A 26,930-nucleotide genomic window follows, 5' to 3' on the forward strand; every position below is an offset into this window, starting at 1 on the left:
TTCTGTGAAGTCAAAAAAGAATGTTATTGATGAATCAAATCGGATGGTGACTAAATGAATAGCTTTCGGTAAGTTCCATGGTTGGATATTAAAAGGAAAATAAGAAAGAAAGAAGCTTGATGGGAAAATGGATATTTCTATTTAAGCTTTTTTTTTAAAAAAAAACTAACTGAAAAGTGATTCAAAAAATGAATAATCATCAAAAAGGCACAGCGAATCTATTAAACGATGCAACATTATCATATGACCAAGATTGATCACACACTTTCATCATCAAAATGATTCGACTCAATGATAAATTTTATAAAAATTTCAATATGACTTTTAAGTGCCATCTTGAAATTTCTAAAAAAGAGAACGAATTGCCTCTGGTTCAAATCACCTTCCTCAACAAAAACACATATTTTCATTCCGAAAAGCCCTCTAAATAAATGCTTCAATACTATTTAAAAATGAACAAAAAGAAAAGAACAGAACATAAGGAAACATAAAAAAGGAAGATGGAATATAAAAATAATGGTAATAATGATAATAGAAAGACTTCGATAAACATAAAAAAACTAACACATCAAAAAAAATCAAGAATAGCAGATTTCTCGATGTGCCGGAGTGTTAGAGGGTTGTTTCGTCCACAAGTGCTGGGTATCCACGCTCGTCTTGCTTGGCTGTCTCGACAACTGGTTCCTTTTGCATTTCTGACGCTGATGCTGATTCTGAAGATGAAGTTGAAGATGAAGATGTCTCAGAGGCAGACGGAACTTCTTGTAAAGAAGAAGATGATGATGATGATGGTTCAGGTGTTGTAGAAGAAGATGATGATGAAGATGAAGAAGACGATGAAGCGCTCTGCTCTTCTTGTTTCTGTCCAGCTGCTGCTTTTGAAGCATCAGCAGCCGTCTGCTGTGCAACAGCCGAGCGGGAAGTCGATGATGTAATCACCTTCATCTCCTTCTCCACACGCGCCTCCTCCTCCTCCATCTGCTCTGCATAGTACTTCTTAATCTTCTCCCTCTTCATCTTGAACGACGGCGTCATCAGCCCGTTGTCAGGTGTCCACTCCTCCGCACACGCCACGATCCCGCTGATCACTTCATACGGCTGCATGCTCTTCTGCTTCACCAGCGGAGCCACGTGGTTCTTGCAGTAGCTGAGAAGGAAGTTACGCACTGCCACATTTCGGCTCAGCTTCTGCCGCAGCGAAAGTGGAGGCAAAAGCGGATCTTCAGCGGCGTTTGCAGCAGCTTTTTGCTCTTCTTCGGTGGAGGAGGAGGATGATGAAGATGACGTTGAAGCAGATGAATTGTCTGCTGAAGTTGATGATGCTGATGCTGATGCTGATGAAGTGCCCTTTTCTGCTTTTGAGTTTGCAGACTCTGCTTTCTCTTTGTTGGACTGGTTGCCTTCTTTCTTAATTTTCGCCTTTACTTCTGCCACTCTCTTCCTCTCTTCCACAACACCTTCCCACTTCGACGCACCTGTCTCTGCCTCGTTCTCCTCTGCCACAAGCTCTTCCCAGTTCGGATAGACATACGCAATCAGACACAGCTTCGACTGTGGGGCAGAGATCATCATTGCCAAAAGATACTTGTTCTTAGTCAGATAGTGGATCTCCAAATGCTCCGCAGATACAAACTCGCCCTGTGCAAGCTTGAAGATGTTCTTTCGCCTGTCGATAATGCGCAGTGACTCTGTGCTGTATGGCCCAGGAATCCACTCGCCCACATCGCCTGTGCGGAAGAAGCCGTCCTCAGTAAACGCCTCTGCCGTCGCCTTCTCGTCTTTGTAGTAGCCCTGGAAGATCTGCGGGCCTTTCACGAGAATTTCTCCACGCGGATACGGCTCGTCGGTGGTGAAGTACTCCATCGACGGGATCGACTCCAGCCGCAGCTCGGAATATGGGAAGGCCACACCCACATTCGGAGCATCTGGAGCACTGCGATGTGTGCACGCAACTGCTGCTGCAGTCTCTGTCAGGCCATACCCTTCCACAACTGGCACGCCAAACACAATGCCCAGAAACTCGTTGATCTTCGGATGCAACGGTGCAGCTCCGCAGTAAATGATTTTCAGGTTCCCGCCCATCATATCGCGCACCTTCTGGAACACAAGCTTGTCTGCCCATGTTCGTTGTTTCAGACGCTGCTCATACGGTGTCTTCTTCTTTGAGCTGTACGCCCAGTTGAACAGGAAGCGCTTGATCCACGATGACTTAGCAATTGTCGCATTAACTTTATCGTATGTCTTTGTCAATACACGAGGAACCCCCAATAGAATAGTAGGCTTCAGCGCTTGCATATCCTTGGTGAGGTTGCTCATTGATCCCGTGTAATAACCGATAGCCACTCCGTAGATCAAAAACAATATCTCCAAGCATCGCTCAAAAATATGAGCTAATGGCAAGTACGAAAACAGAATTCCGTTATCGTGCTTAACTGGAAGACGAGTCAGCAGAAGAACACAGCCAGCACAGACATTTTCGTGAGTCAGCATAACTCCCTTTGGGGAGCCGGTTGTTCCTGAGGTGTAAACAATTGTGAAAAGATCCTTTGGTGTGACAGGGGAATACTGTGCAGGATGCTCCGCTCCAAGTTTGCAAACATTGGTAAACAAATGTGTGCTTCCTTCAAACGATTTGCCTTTTGTTGATTGATTGTTGATGGCTATTATGTATTCGAGATTCGGAACCTTTCCGCTTGTCTTGAGATTAACTACAAATGGAAGTAAATCAACAGATAAAATAATTCCGCGCATTTCAGAATGTTGCATGATATATTCGCATTCTTCAGGACGGTATGCATCATAAACTGGAACGGTGACAATATTTTGTGATGCACAGGCAAAATCACTCACAATCCATTCGACGCAATTTTTTGACAAGATTCCAATCTGAAAGAGATCAGCAAATAAAATCGTAAGAAATTTTTGCATTTTCAAAGAGAAAATAAAAAATTGATCGACATACTTTGTCTCCAGGATTCAAACCAATTTGGCGAAGCCCTGATCCAAAATTATTTACTGTCATCTCAAGTTCTTCGTATTTGAAGTAAAGATATTCTCCCTATAGCATATTTATAGCGCATCATATAAAAAATTCAACAATTAAATTTGCAAACGTATTGACCATTTTCAAGAAGAAGACGATATCCAAGTGCTCTTTTTCCCTTATGATCACGGCACATGTCGATAAACTTGCTCTGAACCGTGGCACCTTCCAATTGAAATTCAATTTTCGATTCCTTGAATCCGGGATATGTGTGTATGGCAGCTCCACCTTCGTATTTCTGAGATTTACTTTCCATCTTCTCGAATAACGGGGTCAAACCCATTACAGTAAATTTGTGATTTGATTAAATAATTTCTCCAATGGATACGAGGACACTTGATAAGTGGATAGAACAACTTTCTAATGCAAAGATTTTATCTGAAATGGAAGTTAAAGCTTTAATCTCAAAGGTTTTTATTCAGTTTATATTTAAACTTTTTTCAATATTTACATCATTTTAAAGGCAAGAGAAATATTATCAGCAGAACCCAACGTTGTTTCTGTTCCTGCACCATGCACAATTGTTGGCGATATTCACGGTCAATTTTATGATCTTTTGGAGATGTTTCGAATTGGAGGAAAATGTCCTGAAATAAATTATCTCTTTCTTGGTGATTACGTTGACAGAGGATATCATAGTGTTGAAGTTGTTTCTCTAATTTTAACTCTTAAAGTGAGATATCCACAGAGAATTACAATGCTCCGCGGAAATCATGAAAGTCGCCAAATAACTCAAATGTTTGTATTTCTTTTTGATAAGGTTTTTACGGTGATTTTTTTGGAAATAGATATGGATTTTATGATGAGTGCGTAAAGAAGTACGGTTCACCAGAGATTTGGACGTGTTTCACTGATTTATTTGATTATTTACCAATTGGAGCGGTCGTTGAACAATCTGTTTGTAAATTCAATTTATTTTTCTTAAACAATAAGCTCACATAATCTTAACATTTCAAATTTTTAAAATAGATTTTGGGTATTCATGGGGGATTATCTCCTGCAATAACATCAATCGATGATATTCAGAAGCTTGATCGAGTTCAAGAAATTCCTCATGAAGGACCTATGGCGGATTTGCTGTGGTCCGATCCAGATGAGGTGGATGGATTTCAAGCAAGGTTGGAGATTTTTTTTACTTGATTTTCTTTAACATGCTTGCGTTTTTCTATGTGATATCATATCGTATAAATATTTCCTTTTGAAATCGCTGTTATTTAAACACAAATAGTCCTCGAGGAGCAGGATGGGTTTTTGGAGGCGAGCCTTCATACAAGTTTTTGGAAGGAAACAAGCTTAAAATGCTTGTTCGAGCGCATCAATTGGTGAACGAAGGCTACAGTGAAAGTCATAAAAAGAAAGTCATAACGCTGTTTTCTGCACCAAATTATTGTTACAGATGCGCAAATAAAGGAGCAATTATGGAGATTGACGAGCATCTACAAGAAATTATGTTTGTTTATTTTTTTAAGTATTAAGTTTAAAAGTTTACTGTTATGCATTTATGAACATGCAATTGTATTATTTCTTAATTAATTAATTTTTTCATTTTATTTTTGAACTATAATTTTCAAAAACTTTTAATTTTGAATTTCTTTCATATGATTCAGAAAGCAGTTTGAGCCTGGGCCACGTAGAGGGCTTCCTTATCAGACACGGAGGCCTCCAGACTACATGACTGAAAGCGACGGGATTCCTTCCTCTGCGCTGTATGAAAGAATGAAAGCTTTATCAAAGATACCAGAGTCGGATTTCAGGAAAGACACGAAATGAATATTGATTTTGAAAGATTTCATTGGATGCTTATTTGGTGTAAATGGATGTACATATGCATTTAAAAAAAAAACGTGTGAAAGCTGATTCATCTCATTTCATGTCACGAATAGTTCTAAGTGCAAACTTGATTTCTATGAAGTTACAAAATTCTTTACACTTCACTTTTCGTTGAGTCATTTGTTCATTAATTTTGTTATGTTTCATTGTATTTCGTTTATTAAAAAAACATGTTTAAATCTTTCATTTAAATTTTTTCCATTAAAAAATTATTAAAATACGAAACCTTTCAATTTAACTTTGAATAATTAATTGGAGTTGTTATACGCTAAGATAATTACGATAATCATTTTGTGAACAAGAAGGAATAAAAAATAAATGAAAACTTACGTAGAGCAAAATTACATGAAATTTGTTATTTTCATTGGTGAAACTATAATTTTTTTTTGAATTTTTGAATTTCAAAACACAGTGGAAAATTCATAAAAACACTTTTCGATATTTTTGAGCTCAGATATTATTCATTCGGTGGGAAATGTGGATATTCCAATTCTTTTATTCGCAAAGCGCTATTAAATTGTTTCACTGATAACTTTGAACTTCTTTCTCAGATTAAAAAATAAATTGGATTTTCATATGCACACTTTAATTTAATTTTAAAAAATAACGCAAGAAGTTTTGATACATTATTTTAATACAAAAAAAAGAATCAGTTTTGTTCATGTGGTGCAAAAAGTTTTTCTTCAGGCATTATCATTGAAAAATTATGCACTATTCATTTTATTTTTGAAAACAAAAAACATAATAAAAATGTATTTATAATTTGACATTCGTGAAATGTTGGAAAACGTTATATCATGATTTCAACTAAGCCTGTTTACGGATATGAAAATCAAATTTGTCTTGAAATCTGAGAAAGCGAAATAATGTTATGAGCGAAGCAATTTTTCAATGCCATGTGCAAAAAAAGCTTGAAAGTCCATATTTTCCCCCATGTTATTTGATAACACAAAGTTCATCCACCATTCAAAAATATTCGATGAAAATGCTTGAAGTTACAAAGTTTTCTCCATCTGTTATATAATTTAACTCAACTGATATTTTCATTGAAAAATCACACATCTAATAAATTCTTTTTGTGATCGATAAATAATAATAAAATGTTTTCATTTTTAAAGGCATGTGTCTGGTTACAAAACATTATGAAATAATATCAATGACACCTGTTCGATAATATTAAAATCCAATTGCAGTCTAAACCGGATATAATCACTTCGAATATAATTATATTCGTATATTGTCACATTTTTCCATGCACCGACATTTTTGGCTCATTTTTCATTCATTTTTCATCACATATAATCATAGGGCTGAAAATATATAATCACATTTTTTATTATAATGTGTGATTTTTTCAATGAAAAATCGATTTTTTATCAAAAATCTCAATTTTTCGCTTTTTCAAAATTGTGTTTAAATTAGTTTAACTAACATAATCAATCATTATTTATAACTATTTCAATCGAAAAATGCGTTTTTGTGAAGAATTTCCGAAAAAAATAGACCCGAAATTAATTATTTATGAAATTAATTTTTATTTTTTTCTATGTTAAGCAGCATCGTATATTATCACTACCAGATATAGTCACAAAAAGTTGTGCAAAAACCGATGTGATTATATCCGGTTTAGACTGTAATTTTCGGATCTGAGTAAGTTTCTCTAAATTCTGAGCAAAACAAAGTTTTAATAATTTGTGCCTAAAAAACGTGAATATCCATATTTTTCCCCACACATTTATTTATAAAGTTTGTGTTATTCTTTTTGAAAAGTGGTATTTGTTTTTTTATTCCCTTTTCAACTGAACATGAAACTTTATATTAAAAATTTTGGCAACTTTCATATTAAAACTCTTTACGATGTTGGCTGTTTCATATTAACAACAACACTATATTTTTGTTTTTTTCATTGAAAAAATTGTGGCGAAATGGAAAAAACATATCAAAAAATGATATATACAGAAAAAACTCAGATTAAAAAGTTGCAACAATTCATAAAAAAAAAAAAAAAAAAAAAAAAAAAAAAAAACATTCAATTTTTCCGCTGTTTTTCTTTTCTTCTCATTTTCTTTTTTAACTTAATGTTATTTGATCGTGAAAGAAGTTGATTATAACTGCTTCTTCTCATTTGTTTCATTATATCATATCATATGGCTGTAATGGAATCAAGAGTTGAATTTTTCTTCTTCTTTTTATTTTTCTTTTCTTTTTTTTTTTTTTTTTTAGATTTTATTGAAATCTTACGGGTGACAAATTTAGTGATCATTTGTTTTCTTTCACAAATTTCAATGTAAATATTTGTTCAATGAAAGGAGTTGATGAATACAAAATCGTCCACATTTTTTCAGTGTTCGCCAAATTTGGTCTATCTCATTCAATGGAAAAAATTGTTTTCACAATTATTTGAACATTTCGAAATAAATCAAAAGCGACGAAAAAGAAATTATTACAAAAAATTTCACCCAAAAGCTTGAATTTAGTCAAATAGTTTAAAAACGAACTTTAGAAAATATTTAAACTGAATTTTATCAAAGTGAAATAAAACAAATGGATATCATTTTCGTTTTATTTTTTGCTTTTTTCTGAACTGAACATCAAAAAAATTAATATTAGTTACATAACAATGCATCTTTCAATCAAATGTTTTTTGAATAACATAAATAACCCAAAAAAAATGTTGCTAAAGGGTGTATTATCTTTAATGAACACAATAAATAAGATTTATAACTCAGAAATTTCATAAAATATTTTAGTGAACCATTCAAAACTTTTCTCTTTATAAAGAAGAATAATAATTATTTATAAATAAGAGTATAATTATTATTGATAATCGAGAAGTTTGCGTTCCATCTACGAATCCAAGCACACATCTGCATCCTTCAGCAGCTGCATTCCTCTTTCCTTCCCTCCTTTCACCATATGCAGAATGTGCTCTGACGTCGGCTCTTCCAACCCCCACTCCGATACAAACGACACCAGCACGTCTTCATACAGCTGAGAGCTTGCTGTTCTCGCGTCTTTTGGCGCTTTCGTCTGCAGCGCCTGCTCATCAGTCAGCTGGTCAAGCAGAGTTGCCAGGCGCAGGCGATAGTATGCTGGGCCCGAGCAGTAATCCAACCCGTTGCGGGTGATGGAGTTGGTGTAGTCAATCACAGCCTGACCATGCACCAACAGAGAAAGCGTGGGGTCGGGGATAAGTCTGTTGAAATGGTGATGAAATAAAAAAAAAAATAATAATAAAGAATTAATAAATAAAAAAAAAAGAATAATTTAACATAAGAATAGGAATATAAATAAAAATTATAAAAACGCATAGGTTTAATGTAACATCAAAATTAATATGAATTTTCAAAATAATAATAATAATAAAATATTATTTTTCAAAAAAAATGTTTTTTTTCCAAAGAAGTATATCACAACTACTCATTCAAATATTTAAAAAAAATTCTTTTTTAAAAATATTTAATTTCTCATACATTTGATTATTTGCATGCTCACTCACAAATTCCATCAGATGCTCATTAAGCCAGGCAGACGTCCAATGCATCGGTGACAGTTCTTTCTGACAAATAGACAGCAGCGTCAGCATCTGATGATACCTCACAACAGCCTCTGCTTCGTCTCTGTCCTCTTCCTCTTCTGCTTCAGTCAGTGCTTCCTTTTCTTCTCCACTGTCCTTTTCCATTTCTTCCCCTGCTTCTTCCATCTCCTTCTTTCGCATCATCTGCCGCATCTTTTTGCGAATCTCTGCCATCTTCTCAATCGTCTCAGTCACTTTTGGAAGTCCCTCCACTTCATCTACCACAGCCTGGAAGTCCTTTCTGAGCTCTCTTTCTTTCTTCGTCAGCTTTCCCCTTCTTCTCCTCTGCTCGTCCTCTTCCCCAAGTGCCTCCTCATCATCCACCGGCCCGTATGCTTCGTCAAGGATCTTCGCAATGCGAGTGTCTGGCTTGTGGAGAAGCTTCAGTACGACTTTGCGCAGCGCGCTTTCCTTCTCAACAACCGGCCTCATCTCTTCTTCAGAGAAACGCTCGTTGCACTCCAAGCAGCGCCACGGCTTCAGAACCCACTCTGCCTTGTCGATGGCTGCACCAGACGCCGCGTGGAAGTCGAATGGCGCGTCGATCTCGTCGCCCCAAAACAGACGCGAACTTGCTTTGCCCTTGAGCGTCGGCGAGGCGATGGGAAATGCGACTGGGGTTGGGATGTTGGGAGATGGGGTGGGCATCAGGATTTCGCCTGCGTCTTCTTTGTGCTCAGACCGAAAGAGGGAAAGCGACGGCTTCGGAAGCCCCACGCGGTCCTCGTCTCCGTTTGAGTCAAACATCTCTGGGTGCCGATGGATGAAATGCCATCCTTCGACATCAGAGCGGACAGCAAATGCCTGTGCTCCAGAGTGGCTGTGAGATGAAGAATGGCACATGTGCCAAGCAGGGCAGGGCAACAACCGCATCATATCGTCTGCTCTGCATCTCGGGCACAAACAGAAAAAGTATTTGTGCTGAATAAGATCGCCTCGACGTTGCAATGTTGGTCTGAATAGAAGATCATCAGGCTCAATGTAAGAAAATGATAGAATTTCTCCAATTTTTGCCGGGCGAACGCACCTGTATCTCAGGCCATTAAAAGGCTTATTGCACACCGTATAGCTCATGTTCGGAGAACAAGAATGAGGCACACGAGACGCCACTTCAAAAATTGCAGTTCCAAGATCACTTGCTTCGTCTTCTTGAAGTTCCTCGTATGGAACATCGGAATCTTCATTTTCGTTTTCTGTATCGTGTGATTTTCCTTCTTCGATTTCCCTTTTTTTCGCTTCCTCCTCTGTCTCAGGAAAATAAACATCAAAAGAATGAGAATTTGTATTCCAAATTAACCAAAGATGAATAAGATGCTTTCCCTCATAAATCATTGGCTCTCTCACAATGTACTTATTCCAGTGCGCAGGATGTTTTTTATATCGCATGGCAAGATATTCATTCAATGGTTTCGCAAAACTTGAAAGAGTTTCACGAAAGTTTGGGTAAATATCAAGAGTAGATTCTTCGGGTCCATACATAACGTTATAAATCCAGTCCCGATATTTCTGCTCTGCAAAGGCATAACCAATCAGAAATACACCGAACATTCGATCAATCTCATAGTTGTCACAAATATCAACATAGTACCTTTCAGGAGGAAAAGAACGGACAAGCGGCTCTTCAATACAAATTGTATCTCCCTTTTTACACTCCCTCAAAGCAACAGTAGACCTCCCCAAATTTTTGAAATGGATCTCTCCAAAGCAACTCATTGGCAAAAATAATTTCTATGGGTCAAACAAAATTTGATTTAGTGCATTCATATTGTAATTTATATTTATAAAACAGGCATTGCCCAAAAAAGAAAATGAATTGTAATAAAAAGGGACATTCTATATTGTTAAAGAAAGAAATGAGATGATAAGTATCATATTTACCAAACGCCCAGCCCTCCATATCTTCCAATTCCATTCATTGCTCCCATCCCTCCATATCCGCCATAGCCCCCACCGTTGTAGCCTCCTGCCCCTCCGTATCCTCCTCCTCCGTATCCTCCATATCCACCTTGTCCAAAATTGGACGCACCGCCTGTTGAAAGTGATGTAGTTTGAGAGAAAGAGGTTCCGCCAGCTTGCGATCCCCCATATCCACCTCCACCATATCCATTATATCCCCCTCCTCCATAACCTCCATAACCTCCCATGCCACCTGCTCCGTAACCTCCTCCCATTCCATAATCACCAAAGCCACCCATTCCACCATAGCCTCCATACCCCATTCCAGGGCCAAAGCCATAGCCTCCATAAGGTGCGAACATGCCGTAAGGCATTCCGAAACCACATCCATATCCAGGACATCCGCCAAATCCGCAGCAAAGAGCGTCTATGCACAAAAATGTGCAACATTTTAAAAAACGAACAGAATAAAAGCAAAATCCATTTAAAACAAACTGCAAAGCGGTGCATTTCCGTCTTCAGATTCGGATTCACATTCTTCAGCAAACACAATTGCTGAAACAAGAAATGAAAAAAGAAAGTTCATGCAAAATTTTTATCTCAAAAGCTTTCTTTTTAAAAGGGTTGTCGAAAATGTTGGTTTTTCTACAATAAAGTTTTACAGCATGTCAAGTTTTAATCATATTTGATTAAATTTATTGAGGTTATGATCTTCATGTTATTTCACAATTTTGAATAAGTTTTGAAAATGACATGAAAATTTTTTATCTTTTCTTCAACCACTCATAAGAAATATTTTCAATAACTCAGAAAGTTTGATTTTGCTGTCTTTTTTGTTTTTCGAAAAAGACCAAAAAAATATTTGTTCAGGAAAAATTAAAAAATATCAGAAACTATTAAATAACAAAAAAGTTTTGCTTGAGTATCGAAAATTTATAAATACCACTTGCTTTGAATATTTAAAATGAATAAGAATCTTTTTTTGGTAGTTGTGAAAAAAAAAAAAAAAAAAAAAAAAAAAAAATTATCTTCCTTTTGTTAAAGTTTATCTTTGATTTAACACATATTAAATTTTAATATTTTTGTTTGTTTATTCATTATTTAGTATTTGCTTAAAGTATGAATAAAACTTAAAATAACTTTAATATATAACACGTTTTTTGAAATGAAAAAGAATTACATAAAAGATTTAATCAAAAATTTTTTTCATAAAAATTTCAAAAACAATAAAAGATTTCTTATTCTTCAACAAATGGATGAAACAAGAAAACAGAATAAAATCTCATTTATGCATTTGCAGTTGTGGGAATTATCTCAAAAATTTTAAATAATGTGTAGAAAAAATGTATTTAAAGTTATCAATTCACGAACTCTCAAATGAAAAGTCAAATATGATAAAAGAAATAAACAATGTTTATTATAAAACTCAAACGATTTCTTTTAAACGTTGCTGTAGCACCTCTGCATATGCAGCGATAAGTCCACCACGACGAAGCAAACTTTGGATATCATCTTGATGAAGATGATTCAATAGCATATCCAATGAAGCCTTGTTGTTTGACTTTGAAATGGAGCACAAAACAGCCATTGAAGCAACTGCAAGCTCAACACGAACGCTCCTAATTCAAGTTAACATGTATGGAAAGTTCAGAACAAGAGAGAGAGAGAGAGAGAAAAAAAGAAATAAATAAAAATTTATAATTTTTTGAATAATATGAAAAATTACATCAATTTATAGGAGGAAAATTTTTTAGTAATGTCACATTCGAATAAATTGAAAAATCTTTGAAGCACCAATATTCATTTCCACACACCTGCAAAGAATACAAAGTTTCGATAGCAGTTCGTCTTTAATGAATTTTTCATGATTTTCTGGCCGGCAAAGAAGAAAACGAAGCTCAGTACACATGCTAATCTTTTCGCAGATATCTTCCTCATTGAGATCTCTTTCACCTTCCTCAGGCATTTGTGACTGTATCGAAGAAAGTGGTGGATTAGGCGAAGGAAGCGAACTATTTGGACTGGTTGAGGATGATTCATTGAATTGAACACTGCTCTTTTCAGCTTCTTCAGGCAACGAAAGAGCATCGATAAATATATTGTACAGCAAAGTGGCATGCTGACTTGTAGGATTATCACCAGGAAACACAGAAAACGCAAACAGATTTGCTACAACTTTCGCAGCAAGCCTCCAATGCGTTTCTTCCACGGGAAAATGAATGAACTCGCTCTGGAACTGCTTCTCTTTTTCTTCTTGTGCCAACGAAAATGATGAAGACTGAAGCAATTGAAACAGAACAAATATTCCTCCTTTCTCCGCAAAGGTCTTATACAGTGGATGCACATGCTCTTTCGGATCCATTTCGCCATGTTCGACAAACGGTAGCATGTTATTTGGGAAGTGCTTTGATAGTACATGCATCATCTCCAATATGCTCACCGCATCTTCTGCTGAAGTGGTTCGAGCGCACAGCATGATTAACAATTCAGCCAGCTCCGCTGGGAAGTATACGCCACTCCCAAGAATGTGAGGGATGGAGACACAAACAGAATGTAATAAGCTCAGCTCAGCTGAGTGCAATGGAAGGAGCTTTTTGCTTTCGATTCCGAAATAGAATGCTCGATAAGGAAGCCCATGCTCTTCAACAATGCTCCTCCATTCGAACTGATCTAAATTGTCGATCCAATTCTTTTCAGCTTTCAGAAGCATCTCGAAGAATCCGCTTTTCAACATTTCTATCTGAAATGGCGGATGCTGCTTCAGAATGGAATTAACAGCACAACAAAGCAATATTATGCATTCTCTCCGCAGCAATCTGTCCCAAATAGCATTTTCTGGCTGATTTTCTTCGTCAAATTGAGATTCCTTTCCTTCAATGATCTGCAAAGCACAACTTAGCAACTCGAACACAGGCAGGACTTCCACCGAAGTCCACGAAATTGGCTCAGTGAACCTGCCAATGGATTCTCTTTTCCCTTCCTCGCTCTGCAGCATTCCGTTCCCCTTTGGCTTTGCCTCTTCTCCGGCTGGCCCAAACACAGCTGACGCAAAAGAGGAGCCCGCACAGACTTGCATCAGCATGCAGAACTCTGATGCTCCAAGAATACAGCACAGCGCATCCAAATAGCTGCACATGTAACTCAATTCGAAACATTCCCGAAATTTCACAAGCAGCGCACACACAAACTCAGTTAGACTGCGAACGCTTCCAAATGAGAGCCCTGTCAATATCTGCTTGACAACTGCTTCAATGTTGTTAAAAATATCCAATCCAATTTTCAAGCCAGGAGTCGAATCTTCTTCCTTTTTAATTGGGGATTGTGCAAATGTCTTCTCCGCTACATTTGTCACTTGCTGCGATGGCTTTGGATTTCCCGTTTGTTTTTGTTCTGAAAGCGATGAATTTTGACTGACCTCTTCCTTTTGAAGCTTTTGTTGGGACAGCATGCTCTTTATCCAATGCTCTGTGGCTGCCTTTTGATAAGAACCCAAAAAGGACTCTTTGGAATCAGACCAAAGATACGGAGACGGCTGTCCAATCGCACTTTTCAGCCCAACGGGGCCTGGCTCTGGCAAATTCGGCTGTTTAGCCTCTGAGAGATGCGATGAAACTAAAGCAGAGTGATACATCTCTGTCAAACTCTGAGAAAGGAAAGGCCCACTTGAACTGTCTCCAAAATCTTTTTCTGGCTGAGAAGATGAAAAAGTTGTTGATTGTGAAGCGTGTCTGTATTGCTCGTCTCGAAAAATTGGCTCGTCCCAATTTTTGCTTTTGGTAAACGGTTCCGCAACCTCTTCGTCTTTTGAAGCATCACTAAGCTTATTCCATCGTCTATTCCTAATAAAATCCAGTTGCTTTTTCATGTCAAGTATGTCGCAAACACTTTCAATGCCCATTTCACCGGCAAGTGGTTGTGACTCTCCTTCCGTCAGTATTTCAATAAGGACAGAGTTACAAGAGTTGAACAGCGAATCAAATTCAGAATATGTGGAAAAATGGGCAACTGAAAAAGGTTCCCATGATGTACAAAAGCGAATAAATTGACCACGCTTAGCACCAATTGCTCTCACGATTTCATAAGCCAAATCTTCGCGCGTGTAAAATGATGAAAGAAGTACTGTGAAAAACGATTCATCTTCTGAATGATACAATTCCAAAACTTCATTGTCAAGTAATTCAGAATGACGAACACGTATGTCAAAAGCAATTAAATCAGTATCAACGGTCCTTTTCCCGTATTTTTCCACAATGCGGCCAACAATTTTTGGTCCACCTCCAACCTCTTTTTGTAAAAAGAACCAATCATCCTCAGAAATTACATCATAATTTAATCCACAGTGATACACTAATTTGACGACATCACAATATAGATGTTTTTAGTAAAAATAGCAAACATTGAGAAGTATAAAAGTAAAAATATGTCCAAAAACACACTTGAATGAATTATTTTTCCTTGATCGTTGAGTAGATATTCGTTCTCGATTTTCCCCAAAGATGTGCGAGTACTAATTAATCTCCCAAGGAAAACTTCATCAATAGCACAAACATGGTCACAGACATTAAAATGCGAGCATCCAATTTTTGCTCTGATATTCTCCAATCTTTCCTTTTGCATTTTCAATTTAAGTTTATAGGTTTGCTCAAAAAGAGTTGTAAAAAAGCAAATATATTTTCTGTTGAAAATATATCACACGAATTAAAGACAATTATAATTTAACAAAATCAGGCGCCCCTTAACTATTATTGAACTTGAATATTTTGTTGAACGAATTCAAGATATCAATAATTGTTAAAACTTGTTTTTGGAAATGTTTATCTTTTATTATATTATTGAAAAAAAATTAAAAATAAAAAAAAAATAAAAATAAAAAAAAAAAAATAAAAAATAAAAAAGAAAGAAAGAAAGAAAGAAATAATAATAATAACAATAACATTGGGCTCTTTTCTCATAATCAAAGATCTTCTGTATTTTTCGAACCTTCTTTAACAAATTCCAAAAACGAAGATTTTCTCAAATGCCTCATATAAACAATTTCGAATAGGACTATCTTTTGTTGTGATTTTTGTGTGTATTTTTCTTGTTTCAATCCCTCTTTAATAATAATAACCAAAACAGTTCCATTTGAAGAATTTTCAGATGAAAGTCATTATCGTTATTAACGCTTTCAACTGAAAATTCAATAAAGAAACATCTTTTCAAAAATTCTGAAGAATTGAAAATATTGGTTTTTACAATATTTTGAATGATAGCTAACTTATCTTATTCAGTTAACATCAAATAACATTATTTGAAGCAAAATATTTTGTTGAAAAAAAAATAAATATTGTTTTCACGCTTAATTGTGATGAAATGTGTAATTTCAATTTTTGTCAAATAAGATGGAATGGAATTAACTTTTGTTGAATAGCCATTTTTTCAAAAATTTTCTTATGAAAAAAGTGAATTTTGAAAATTACCCACAATTAAATAATAAATTGTTCAATAATTGTTTTTAATTTATCTTTGCTCTGTGGACTTGCTGAAGCATGTTTGTAATATGTGAAGATTCCTAAAATAGTTTTTCATCCAGAAGTTTGAAATTGGAGGATGAATGCTCGATGTTGCCAGGATATTTACACCATTAAGAAATGAATTGTTTCGAAGTTAGATGAAGAATAAATGCTATTATCCACTTCATTCTGTATGCAAATTAATGAGAAAATTTCTGATAATTAACATTTCTCCAAAATATCGGAATTTTATTATTTTTTTCACAACTTTTTTGAAAACAAATTCGAACATTTCCATTCTCAATAATGCCTGTGAAAATAAGTCGTAATTTTTACGCTGCTTTCATTAATTAGAAATTATTTTTGGCCAATTTCGCTAACCTTCAAAAGCAGCGATTGAGCTTGAAAATGCCAATGAAATAAAAGACTCTCCTGGCCAGAAGCTGAAGGGAATATTGCTCGACTGTTACTAATAACATTTTTTATATGAATAATCAAGTGTTTGCTTTATTTTCAACACAAATTTTTTGATTCATATTTTTGCCATATTTGGCTCAGATTTCTTAATAATCGATAATTCTGATTATTGATTGTGGAGACAAACAAAACCTTCATCGATTATACAAAGCTACGAGTAATCTACAATGTAGCATTTGAAACGGGAATACACCGAAACATTTTCATGAAAAGGGCAGCTACAAAACAAGCAATTTCCATATCTCAACGAATTCATCAAAAAACGATGGATAAAATACTGTTGAAACATTTTTGAAATGATGGGAGAATATTTACAAAAGAAAGAATTATATTTGAATGTTTGATGAGAATGTGAAGAAACGAGAGCGATTCGAATGAAGAAGTGCATTTTTTAGAACAACGAAAAAACAACATTTTGTTGAAAACAATGAAAGCCATGTTGAAGAAGAAAGAATTACGAAAACAGTCTCAGATCTGGAATCAGAAAGGGCAAAAATGAAAGCCAGTCACGTGAAACGTATTTTCCACTTGAGAAGATAAAAAGAAGAACTGAAAATTAATTATGAATAAAAAATTGAAATGAGAAGGAAAAAAGAACATGCATCATTATCTCTATTTCTCATTTTAAAAAACAGGAAGATCAATTTCAATGGAAAATGGAGCTTGAAACTACAAATTTGGATTCAGGGGAAATGATTGGGGAAATGCTGCTGAAGAGACAAAAACAACAATCCGCCGTAACAACAATTCCTTGAGACTTTTGAACATAAAGAATATGATTCATGGTATTTTTCTTTTTCTTCTTTTCATTTTTTTGTTTTGAAATTTCCATTATATTTTCAATTTTCAGGAGCTGTTGAAATCTTGCTAAGGAAACAGATGGATTCAATGAAAGCTTAAAAATTTCATGAAAATGGTGATTGATGGAAAATGAGCTGAAAAGATGAGGCATTTCATTCAAACAGAATCTGAAGAGAAATATGAGAATGAAAAAAAATGCGAATAAAGAGAAAAAATATATTTTTGCAACATTTTCGAAAAGAAATAATGAAACAGTTTCTGAGTACATATTTATGAAAAAGCCGCAAGCAGAAGCTCAATTCGAAATTATGTGGGTTTGAAAGATTTATCAACATGATAAGAAATAAATATCAAATATGGTTTATATCCATGCCCATAATAATCTTTGTGAAATGATTCCTTTTGTTCTGGTTTTGCTTTTATTTTCACCTATTTGTGGAAAAGAAGAAAATGATATCTTACGCACTGAATATGCTTCATTCGATGCTTCTGTCTCGATGAAACGTCAAGTTTCAACGAAGGGAAGCGTAATTCGGATGTTCTGCGAAATACACAACTCGACAGCTGAATTGAAGGGGATATCACTTGAAACGCCAGAAGGTTGCTTGATGTTTGAAATAAGAGCAGGATCATTCTTAAAGGCAGAGGATTGCTTGCTGATGAAAAAAAGCAGTTTTGGCACACATTATATCTGCAATGAAGGAGCTTGCGAAATGGCAAACACTTCGCTGAGGATTGAAAAAGACAGTGATTGCGGCTTGATGGAGGGTGTTGTGAAGTTGCTGTCAGAGGGGTCATCGCTGCTTGTGAAGAATAGCGAGTGGAAGAATGTTGCGTTTGGAGGGAGTGGAAGCATTTTGAGAAATGGAGAAGGAAGTTATGAAGGAATCAAAAACTGTGTGTTCACAAACATAACAGTGAAAAATGATAGAACAGATGAATTGCTGATCGAAAAAACTGGAAGGATGAGGAGAAGCGAATTGGAGGATTGCTTTGTTGAAAGATCGATGAATGTGCTGGAGGGAGAGATTGTGAGCGGAACACAGGGGTCTGTTTTCTTTTGGTGCAACAATTGCACATTCCTTCAAAACGAAAGAACTGATCGGAGAATGAGAAACACAGAAAGAAATTCTACAACTGAAACACAGAGCTTTATGAACGCTGAATGGAACGGATGTTCTGCTGAGTGTGGCGGAGCGCTCTATGTCCATGACAATCCTGATGCCACACTCACTGTTCTGAATTCATCTTTTGCGAAGTGCAATGCAACATCAACCAGAGGAGGTGGTATTTTTGCTTTGAATATTGCAGAATGCACCATAAAGCATTCAACATTTGTTGAGTGCTATTGCGCAGCATCTAATCACTATGGAGGAGGAGGAGCACAATTTCAAATAATAACAAATCAAATGCTTATCAACGACTGTCTATTTGCTGATGATTGGTCTGAAGATGATGGAGGTGGCTTGGCGATTGATTCAATTAAAACCACCAAATCAAAAGATTGTGTGCTGGATTCTTCATTTTATAACTGCAGCGGGCATGATACTAGAAGCACGGAGGGTGGTGCATTTCTAAATTGGGGCCCAGTTGATAAAGTTGTCACAAGAAATTGCCTTTTTCACCGTTGCAGCTCTGATTTTCGGGGTGGGGGTATTGGGATTAATGCATCGAATTATTACGGTGATCTTTTATGGTTTTGTTTTTTCCACGATAATACAGCTCCATATGCAAGTGATGTATATATATCAGATATATTATCAATTTCTCAACTTTCTTGGTGCTATTCAACTGGAGCAGACGAAAGCAGATGTTATGCAGGTGGGAACAAAGGCGAATGGCTTCCGAACAATGGAGGGAAATGCAGGTTTGTTGGTCCAGCTCAAATTCAGACAAATGCAAAAGACACATTTAGCTGTGGGCTGAATGAATCTTGTGCGTGCCTCACAATCAGCCATTGCATGTCCCAGTTGATTGTGGGGTTTGTGGAGGAAATGAAGGTGGTTGCTGGAACAGTTGTGGAAGAAAAAGGAGTAAATATTGGAGAGAAAACGATCAGTGTGAAAGGGGCTTCCTCATCTGGCTCTGCCATTGAAACAAAATTCGGAGCAAATGAATTGAGTCTGTTTTATGTTGGAACAGGGGTGCTGAGCATGAGTGATCTGTCTGTGGTTCACAACACATCGCTTGAAAACAGCAGGCAATGCAGACTGTTTGAGATTGAAGGGGATGGAGGGATCAATTTGGAGAGACTGAACATTTCGATGGATACTTCTCATTCAGAAGAGAGGAGGATTCAGAACTCGCTGGTGAAGATGGATGGAGGAGAGTTGAAGATGCAAGGTGTGAGATGGGGTCGAACATTCGGCACCACAAATATGTTTTCTCTGCCTCAAGGATCGTCTGTTTCATTGTCTCTGGATGGCTGTGTGTTCAGCAACATTGTGAGAACAACAGCAGGGCCATCGATGATGTGTGTGGGTGAAGGGTCACATTCGATAACTCTTGAAGGATGCACATTTGATGGTTGTGGAAGTGAGGAATCTGAATTTGGAGGGGGTTTGATGGCTGAAATAGGAAATGGTGGTTCATTAACAATGAATAGAGGTGTTGTTCAAAACTGCTATGCTTCGATCACTCAAGGGAGAGGAGGAGGAATTGGGCTGAAAGTGAAAGATACAAGTGCAGACTTTCTGATTTCATCAAGTTTTGAAGGAAACAGGGCCAAATGGGGAAGTGATATTTTTGCTGACTCGATCGATCTGGAATTAACAGCAAAAAGTGGAAAGATAACATGTCTGACAGCTTCATTTGAAACAAGGAGCAAAATACAAGGATTTGACAAAGGGAATGAATCAACACCAATTCCACTTTGTGCTTATCTGATTCCTTTGCCAGATGAGATTATTGTGAGCAATGCTGATGCATTTGACAACTTTTATTGCGGATACGCTGAGATTCCATGCATGACCCTGAAGCATTCGCTGACAAGGCAAGAAGAAGAAAAGAAGATTGTTGTCAGTGGACTGATTGAAGTGAAAAATGAACTGACGTTTGATTCCTTCAAGCACACAATCAGAGGGCAGGATGAAAACAGTGGATGGAAAGTGATTGATGAATGTGATGGAAGTGGAGAAAGCATGATAGCAGTCAGAACAAATGCTATTTTGAAATCACTCACTTTCTCTGTTCCTTCTATTCTTCCAAATCATGAAGCATTCTTCAGTTCTTCCTCACAATTATTTTCACTTGAAGATTGCTCACTGAGTTTTCAAAACTCCCAGTCAGTATTATCATATGTGTTTTTATCAGTGTCAGCGGGAAAGGTTTCTGTATCATCTTTTGTTGTATTATCCTTGACAATTGGGAATTTTCCGTTGATTTGCCTTGATGGAAGCAACGTGGATGGCACTTTCGCTTCCATGAGCATTGAAGATATTTGCAGGGAGACAAAGAGTGTTTTGTTTGGAGTGGTGAATGGAGCATCTTTAACGATTCAGGATTCAACACTTTCAGTGAAAGCATCCACACAAGCAGATTCATCATCAGCAGGATCAATTCGAGTGATTTCGACAAAAGGTGCGAAATTGATGAAGCTGACAAACAATACGATGAGCGGATTCAAGGGAATTGGAGAAAATGGAGGAGCAATGGAATGCACACTTGAAAGTTATTGCACTCTGGAAATAGTAGGAGGGACGATGTCTGGGTGTGAGAGCAAGGGAGGGGATGGAGGAGGGTTGTGGGTTGAGATGGAAGAGGGGTCGGCATTCACTGTGGGAAACATGACAGAGGCAGACTCAGCAAAAACAACATCTTCAAATGTTGAAAGTGGTTTGTTGCAATTTGCGAGTTGCAAGGCAACACAAAGCGCAGATGGAAAGTGTGGACATGGGGGAGGGATTTATCTTCATTTGGCTGATGGAGCAAGCTCATTCACTTTGAAGGATGTTTCATTTTTTGGGTGTGATGCCAGAGAGGGGAAAGATATTTTTATTAACGCAGATGATCTTTCAGGTGTGATTGACAGAGAATCGATCAGTTTCGGAGCCGACTTGAATGAGCTAACAAAATTGAATGGATTTGAGAGATTGGGGCTGAACGAAGCATTTGCTATTCCGCTGGTCTTGTATTTGTGGAATAACTTTTCAGCTCCAGCGTTTGTGGGAGGATCATCAAGCCACGATTTTTCGATGTGTGGGTTTGAGACTTTTCCATGCTCAACAATCGCAAAGGCAGCATCAGTGCACTTTGAAGGGAAGAAAAAGGATGTTGCTCTTCTTGAGCCATTTGTCTTTGAGGAGGAATTGACCTTGACTGGAAATGAATGGAGTGTGAAAGGAAAAGAGAATGAGATGAAATGCGATGTTTGTGATCGAATTCCAGGAACACAAAGTGGATTGATAGAGAATACGATTCCAACATCTGTGGCTGGTCTTGTGTTTTGTTTGACGGAATCCCTGTCTTTTCATGAAAGTGTGTTTGAGTGCCATTCAGGGAAACTCACGCTGAACAAATGCGGGATGGAAGGAGGATCTGAAGGCATTTCGACAGTGTTTGTGAAGGCTGTTGGAGGGGTTGTGGAAGTGATTGAGTTTTCAACAAAAAATTTGAAAATTGGAGATTCATCGTTTTTCATTGTTGAGGGAAGCGCTGAAAGTGTGCCTTCGATAAATATGACGAAGAGCGTTTTTGGAGAGATCTCTTTGGGAAATGGGTGTGTTGTTGAGTGTCGCAATGGAAATATCGAGAAGATAACAGGATGCACATTTTCATCGATTACTCGTTCGAAGGGAAGTGGAGGATGCATCAGCATTAGGAATGAAGATGATGGAAGCGATTATGAAGTTGAGATGTTGAACTGCAATTTCGAAGACTGTGCTGTTATTGGGGAGGAAGAAGAACGCGGAGGCGGAGGATTCTTTTATGAATCATCTGGAAATACGAATCTGCTGATGAGCAGGTGTGAGTTTTATTGTTGCACAGCGCCATATGAAGAGGAAATTGTTGGATATGGAGGAGGAATAATGATGAAAATGCTGAGAGATGAAGAGGCAGATTTTGTGATATCCTCTCCACTTTTTTCATCTGAAAAGCCAAACAATGCGAAGTTTGGGAAGGACTTGTTTATTTCATCTCCATCGCTTGTCAAGAGCATCAAGAACGAAACTCTGCCATTTGTGAAAGATCGATTGGATTTGGTGACAGAGGACTCGATGAGAGGGTTTGATGGAGGAAACAGAGAATGTGCAATCCCGCTGATCTATTTCTGGAGAAAGATTGGATCGAGTGTGCATATTGCAAGAGGAGGGAACAATGTGGTTGTGTGTGGGCTGTTGGAGTATCCATGTGCTTCTGTGGATTATGGGGTGAAGCGGGGAAGAAACTTGGGGGTGGAGTCGATTGCAGTTCAGGGGGTTTGCGATGTGAGGAGTGAAATGAGGATGAGTGGGATGAAGCTGGAAGGAGCGAATGGCGATCGGGACAGAATCGAATTTGTTCGAGCTGTTGAAGGGGAAGGTGATTGTGTTGTTGAATGCAAAGGGGTTGTTCAATTCGAAGAAGTGGGGATGGTGATTCCGACAGCCTTTGGCAATGGGGCAGGGACTCTCATGGAGACAGGCGCTGATGCAGTGAAAACGAGTGTTGTGAGTTGTGCAATCCATATGAAAGATGATGCTGAAGGAATGCTGTCATTTGTGCTGATCAGTGCCTCGAAAGGAATTGTTGAGATCGAAGAGACAAAGATAGCAGGTCTGGCATCGAGGCACGAGATTTTGAGGATATCAACTGGCTGTGTGGTGTCAATGAGCGAAACGATATTTGAGGATATTGCATTGAGCGGGATAAGTGCATTGACAATGAGTGAAAGTGAGATTTCTGGAAACGGAAATGGCAATGGAGAAGAGGAGTGGAATATTCTATTTGAGAAATGCACATTTGCGAATGTGAAGCAAAATGAGCTGAACAATCCCTCGCTCATTTGCTGCAATGCGAATGATGAAGTGAAGGTGAAAATGGAGAATTCGACAACTGATGGTTGTGGGTCTGAAAGCTCTCATGAAGGAGGAGGGGTGTTTTTCGTTCTCAATGAAAGGGGGAGATTGGAGATGAATCACACGAATGTGACAGACTGTTTCTGCTCGAACACTGGGAGAGGCGGAGGATTGTTTTTAAAATCGCAAAGTGTCTCGCTGAAGGCATTGCCATTTGTGTTGTCAAACATCACATTCCGAAAAAACGTGGCATTGAAGGGGAGGGATGTGTTTGTGAAGTGCACAGATCTAGACTCACAGATAAGTGAATCACAATTTCTGATAAATTTTGGAGAGCCATTTGTGAAGGAGCTGGCGATATGGGGGTGCACCGCAGAGAATTATGGGGATGAAGAGGATCTGCTGGGGAGGGTGTTTGTGTTCAGGAGCGAATTCATATTTGTGTCATCGATTGTGGGGAACAGCAGCAACAGCAAGAATTGTGGGGAGATGAAGGGCATGTGCTCATCATTGGATGTTGGGGTGAGCCACATTATTCCTTCAGATTATTCGCAGTTGTATGTTTGGAATGAAACCAGATTAAGTGGCTCATGCTCTGCTCAGAAGGTGACGATCAAATCGATGGAAGGAAGCAGGAGCGCTGAGATAAAGGTGTGTGAAATTGAGGTGGCAGGTGAGGATGGGATAACAAGTTCAGAGTATGTTCGAGTTGAGAAAGTGTCATTTGTTTTTGGTGGAATGGAGAATGTTGTCTGTTCGAGCTTAATACACCAGCTGAACGGACATCTTATTCTCGAATCTGTTTCATTTCTGTCTGAAAGCAGAACCACAGAGAATTCACGAACATCATTTGATTCTTCTTTATTGGTTGTTGAAGATGGGATATTTGAGGCAGAAAAGTGCATTGTTAGCTGTTTGGAATTCTCGAAGCCTGTGTTCCGAGTCTTGAGCTCAGAAAGAGCAACATTTGAGGATCTTACCATCGGGAATGCCAAGTTCACAAGCTCAGTGATTGAATGCGGCTCAAGTCAGAACATGAGTGTGCTGAGGCTGGAAGCAACAAGCATCACTCTTCAAGATAGGAGCCTGATTTCATTTGAAAACCACCAACCATCTCTGACTGTTTCATTTGTGCAATCGTTGTTTGCAAACATCAGCCGAACATCATGTGAATCTTGCATTATTTGTGGAGCTCGATCAATGGGATGTTTAGAGATGCACAATTGCTCTTTTCATGAATGCACATCGAGTTCGGTGAAGGGGAGCCAAGTGGGGATATCGTCGAATGAGAATGTGTTGATAGATTCGTGTGTGTTTGAGGGAAGCTTGCTTGTTGGTGTAAAAGAAATGAAGGGGATTTTCGATGAGATCTGCAAATGGAATGGTTCTGTTGTCGACTTGTCGAAGAGCGAAGCAGTTGTGAGAGACACAACGATATGCAACTCCTCAAAGGGAGGTTTGACTATGAGTGGAGGATCTTTGATGATTGAGAAAGGAGAATTATCAAACAACAATCCTTTCATTGAGAAATTTCCCTCTCTTCGCCGAAACATCATTTGCTCAGATTCAGCGTCATTGACCATTTCCAGTTTAAAAGGAGGTGATGGGGCGTTGCCAAATACTTCAATTTGGATGCTGGATGATGGCTGCACAGTTGGAGGGATTATATCTGAGAGGGATTCACCGTTCTTCATCCCAGTATTGGAGAGCGTTGAAGCAAGGGAAGAAGGAGCAGAAGTGGATGTTGTGTTCAAAGGGAAGCTTCTTCTCCCGTGCAACTTGTCATTCATGGTTGTGAAGCAGATGGGAGATGAAAAACAGATAGAAAAATATGAGTTTGATGAGATTGGGCATGTGTCTGAGACAGAGGCAAATGGGAGATTGCGAAAGGAGACGATTAGGGAAGCAGAAGACGAGGCAGAGGTGAGAGTGTGCATTCTGTTTGGGGGCTCTGATGATTTGTCATCCACTGATTCTTTCATTCTGAAGAACAAAAGTGAGACAAAATTGAAAGGAAATGAAAGGATTGCTGAAAATGGAAATGAGAAGAAGTCATGGTGGGTTGTTGTTGTAATTTCATGCCTCATTTTCTTAATTTTACTTTCAATAATTGTTGTTTTGGCTGTTCGTTGGAGAAAAGCAAAGAATGAGAACAAAGATTTGAGAGAGATTGTGAATGACACAGTGAGGAAGGATCCGAAGCTGATTGAGATGGTGACAATGGAGATGTCTCCTGAGGAGCAATGGAGGAAGGCAGAGAGGGAGGCAGAGAAGAAGAATGAAGAGAGGATAAAGAAGAGAATATATGAGACGAATATGCAACATTCTGAATCATCAGAGCATCTTCTATCTGAGAGTGGCTCCACTGAATATATTTTGGGGAGAGATTCAGACAAGATCCCCGAATGGGTGCTGGAGAAAGTTGAGGAAGAAGATATAAGGAAGAGAACTCCATCTCCATCCACTTCATCCACAGACACTTCAGACACAGAATCCTCTTTTGTTCGAAGGGAAGATCTGTGCCCAACAACTTCGTCAATGTCAAATTTGGTGGATGCAATGGCCTGTTCATCTCCTCATGAGAAGCTGATTGTGGATTTGAGGGATTCGCTGTTCATGCTTCTTCATGGAAAGAACAAGACAAAAGAGATGCCGATTGGCTCCTTGAAGGAGAGGGAGCAGACAGCTGCTCAAATCCTGTTCTGGGTGGCAAATCTTGCACTTCATTCATTTGACGAAATGGACAATCCTCTCTCATCTCTTGCCAATCTCAGTCCTCACATTGTGCTGTTCTCAGAACACATGGTGATCTGCATTGTGATGCACTCTGACTTCCTTTCTTCTGATGATGATTCAGATTCCTCATCGATCTCTTCATTAACTGTTGTCTCTTCTTCTTCCTCCAATATTTCAGTGATGAGCGAGAGATTCACAGACTCACCACCTCCTTCATCTGCCTTTGAGGAGGATGATGATATCAGAAAAGAGTGTCTGAGGTGGAAAGCACCAGAACTGCTGATGAACAAGAAGATGGGGGCAACAAAGGAATCAGTTGCCTTTTCAATTGGGATGATGCTGTGGGAATGCTTGACTTTGGAGATTCCGTTTGGGGAGTATGATGGAGATGGAGCAGGGCAGAAAATCAAAAATGGTGAAAGGCCGAATATGAAGCATGCAGAGGGAAGTGAACTCTGCGATGTGGCAAGAGGATGCTTGTCGAGCGAAGAGAGCGAGCGGCCTTTGCTTGTGGATTTGAAGAAAGTATTTGTGCAACATCTCCCGAAAGATGCGTTCATATTCACGATTGCAGATGCACTATTCACCGAGAACGCGAACAATGCGAGAAGCGGAGCAGAAAGTGAAACAGAAAGTGAAACAGAAGGCTGGACGACTGAGCCAGCAACCATTCGAGATCGATGAAAAAGAAGAAGTTACAAGCTCTGAACCAACAAAGTGAAATGGTCGTTTTGATTGCCGAAAGCCCAAGCTGTGGTCTGTTAATAAATGGAGCATGCTACGTTGGTGTTGTTGGAACCAGTATTACACACACCTGTCAGCAACAAACTTTGCCTGCTTTGAACACCAAACGGAGAAAGAGATTGGATTGCTTAAAATGATTTGGGGATATGCGTGTTGTGTGGGGAAACGTTTTTATTTGGCCTGATGAAATGGATTGTGGTGTTGCTCCTTTGATCCATACAATTGCAGAATGGCCACAAATTTTATTGATTCTCTTTTATTATTATTTTCAGAAGAAGAAGAAGAAGAAATAGCTCGGACAGATAAGTTTTTAACTGCTGTGTGCAGTTTCAAACGTA

General features: G+C 38.1%; 5 protein-coding genes across 5 annotated transcripts; 2 read left to right on the forward strand and 3 right to left on the reverse strand.

The window, feature by feature from the left end:
- Positions 1–116: 116 nt before the first annotated feature.
- MONOS_5043 (long-chain acyl-CoA synthetase) lies at positions 117–3,309 on the reverse strand. Its single transcript, XM_067875162.1, has 3 exons — positions 3,114–3,309; positions 2,963–3,058; positions 117–2,886 (listed from the first exon to the last, which is right to left on the reverse strand). The coding sequence occupies exons 1-3, from the start codon at positions 3,297–3,299 to the stop codon at positions 613–615; spliced, it is 2,556 nt and encodes an 851-aa protein (XP_067736444.1). The 5' UTR covers positions 3,300–3,309; the 3' UTR covers positions 117–612.
- Positions 3,310–3,327: 18 nt separating this feature from the next.
- On the forward strand, positions 3,328–5,059 carry MONOS_5042 (putative Serine/threonine-protein phosphatase PP2A-2 catalytic subunit). Its single transcript, XM_067875161.1, has 6 exons — positions 3,328–3,453; positions 3,507–3,781; positions 3,832–3,940; positions 4,013–4,161; positions 4,272–4,493; positions 4,651–5,059. Exons 1-6 carry the CDS (start codon positions 3,364–3,366, stop codon positions 4,811–4,813), a joined length of 1,008 nt encoding a protein of 335 aa, XP_067736445.1. The 5' UTR covers positions 3,328–3,363; the 3' UTR covers positions 4,814–5,059.
- Positions 5,060–7,426: 2,367 nt separating this feature from the next.
- Positions 7,427–10,932, reverse strand: MONOS_5041 (uncharacterized protein; the record flags this gene model as incomplete). The annotated part of the gene is made up of 4 exons (XM_067875160.1): positions 7,427–8,069; positions 8,347–10,178; positions 10,334–10,773; positions 10,842–10,932. 4 exons carry the CDS (start codon positions 10,930–10,932, stop codon positions 7,721–7,723), a joined length of 2,712 nt encoding a protein of 903 aa, XP_067736446.1. The 3' UTR covers positions 7,427–7,720.
- A 493-nt stretch (positions 10,933–11,425) lies between these two features.
- MONOS_5040 (uncharacterized protein) lies at positions 11,426–14,963 on the reverse strand (the record flags this gene model as incomplete). The annotated part of the gene is made up of 3 exons (XM_067875159.1): positions 11,426–11,965; positions 12,161–14,693; positions 14,783–14,963. The coding sequence occupies 3 exons, from the start codon at positions 14,961–14,963 to the stop codon at positions 11,773–11,775; spliced, it is 2,907 nt and encodes a 968-aa protein (XP_067736447.1). The 3' UTR covers positions 11,426–11,772.
- A 2,545-nt stretch (positions 14,964–17,508) lies between these two features.
- On the forward strand, positions 17,509–26,532 carry MONOS_5039 (uncharacterized protein; the record flags this gene model as incomplete). The annotated part of the gene is made up of 1 exon (XM_067875157.1): positions 17,509–26,532. The coding sequence occupies one exon, from the start codon at positions 17,509–17,511 to the stop codon at positions 26,530–26,532; it is 9,024 nt and encodes a 3,007-aa protein (XP_067736448.1).
- Positions 26,533–26,930: the final 398 nt, after the last annotated feature.

The sequence above is a fragment of the Monocercomonoides exilis genome (assembly GCF_001643675.1).
Source record: "Monocercomonoides exilis strain PA203 chromosome Unknown scaffold1-2713096, whole genome shotgun sequence".
Classification (NCBI taxonomy): domain Eukaryota; phylum Preaxostyla; order Oxymonadida; family Polymastigidae; genus Monocercomonoides; species Monocercomonoides exilis.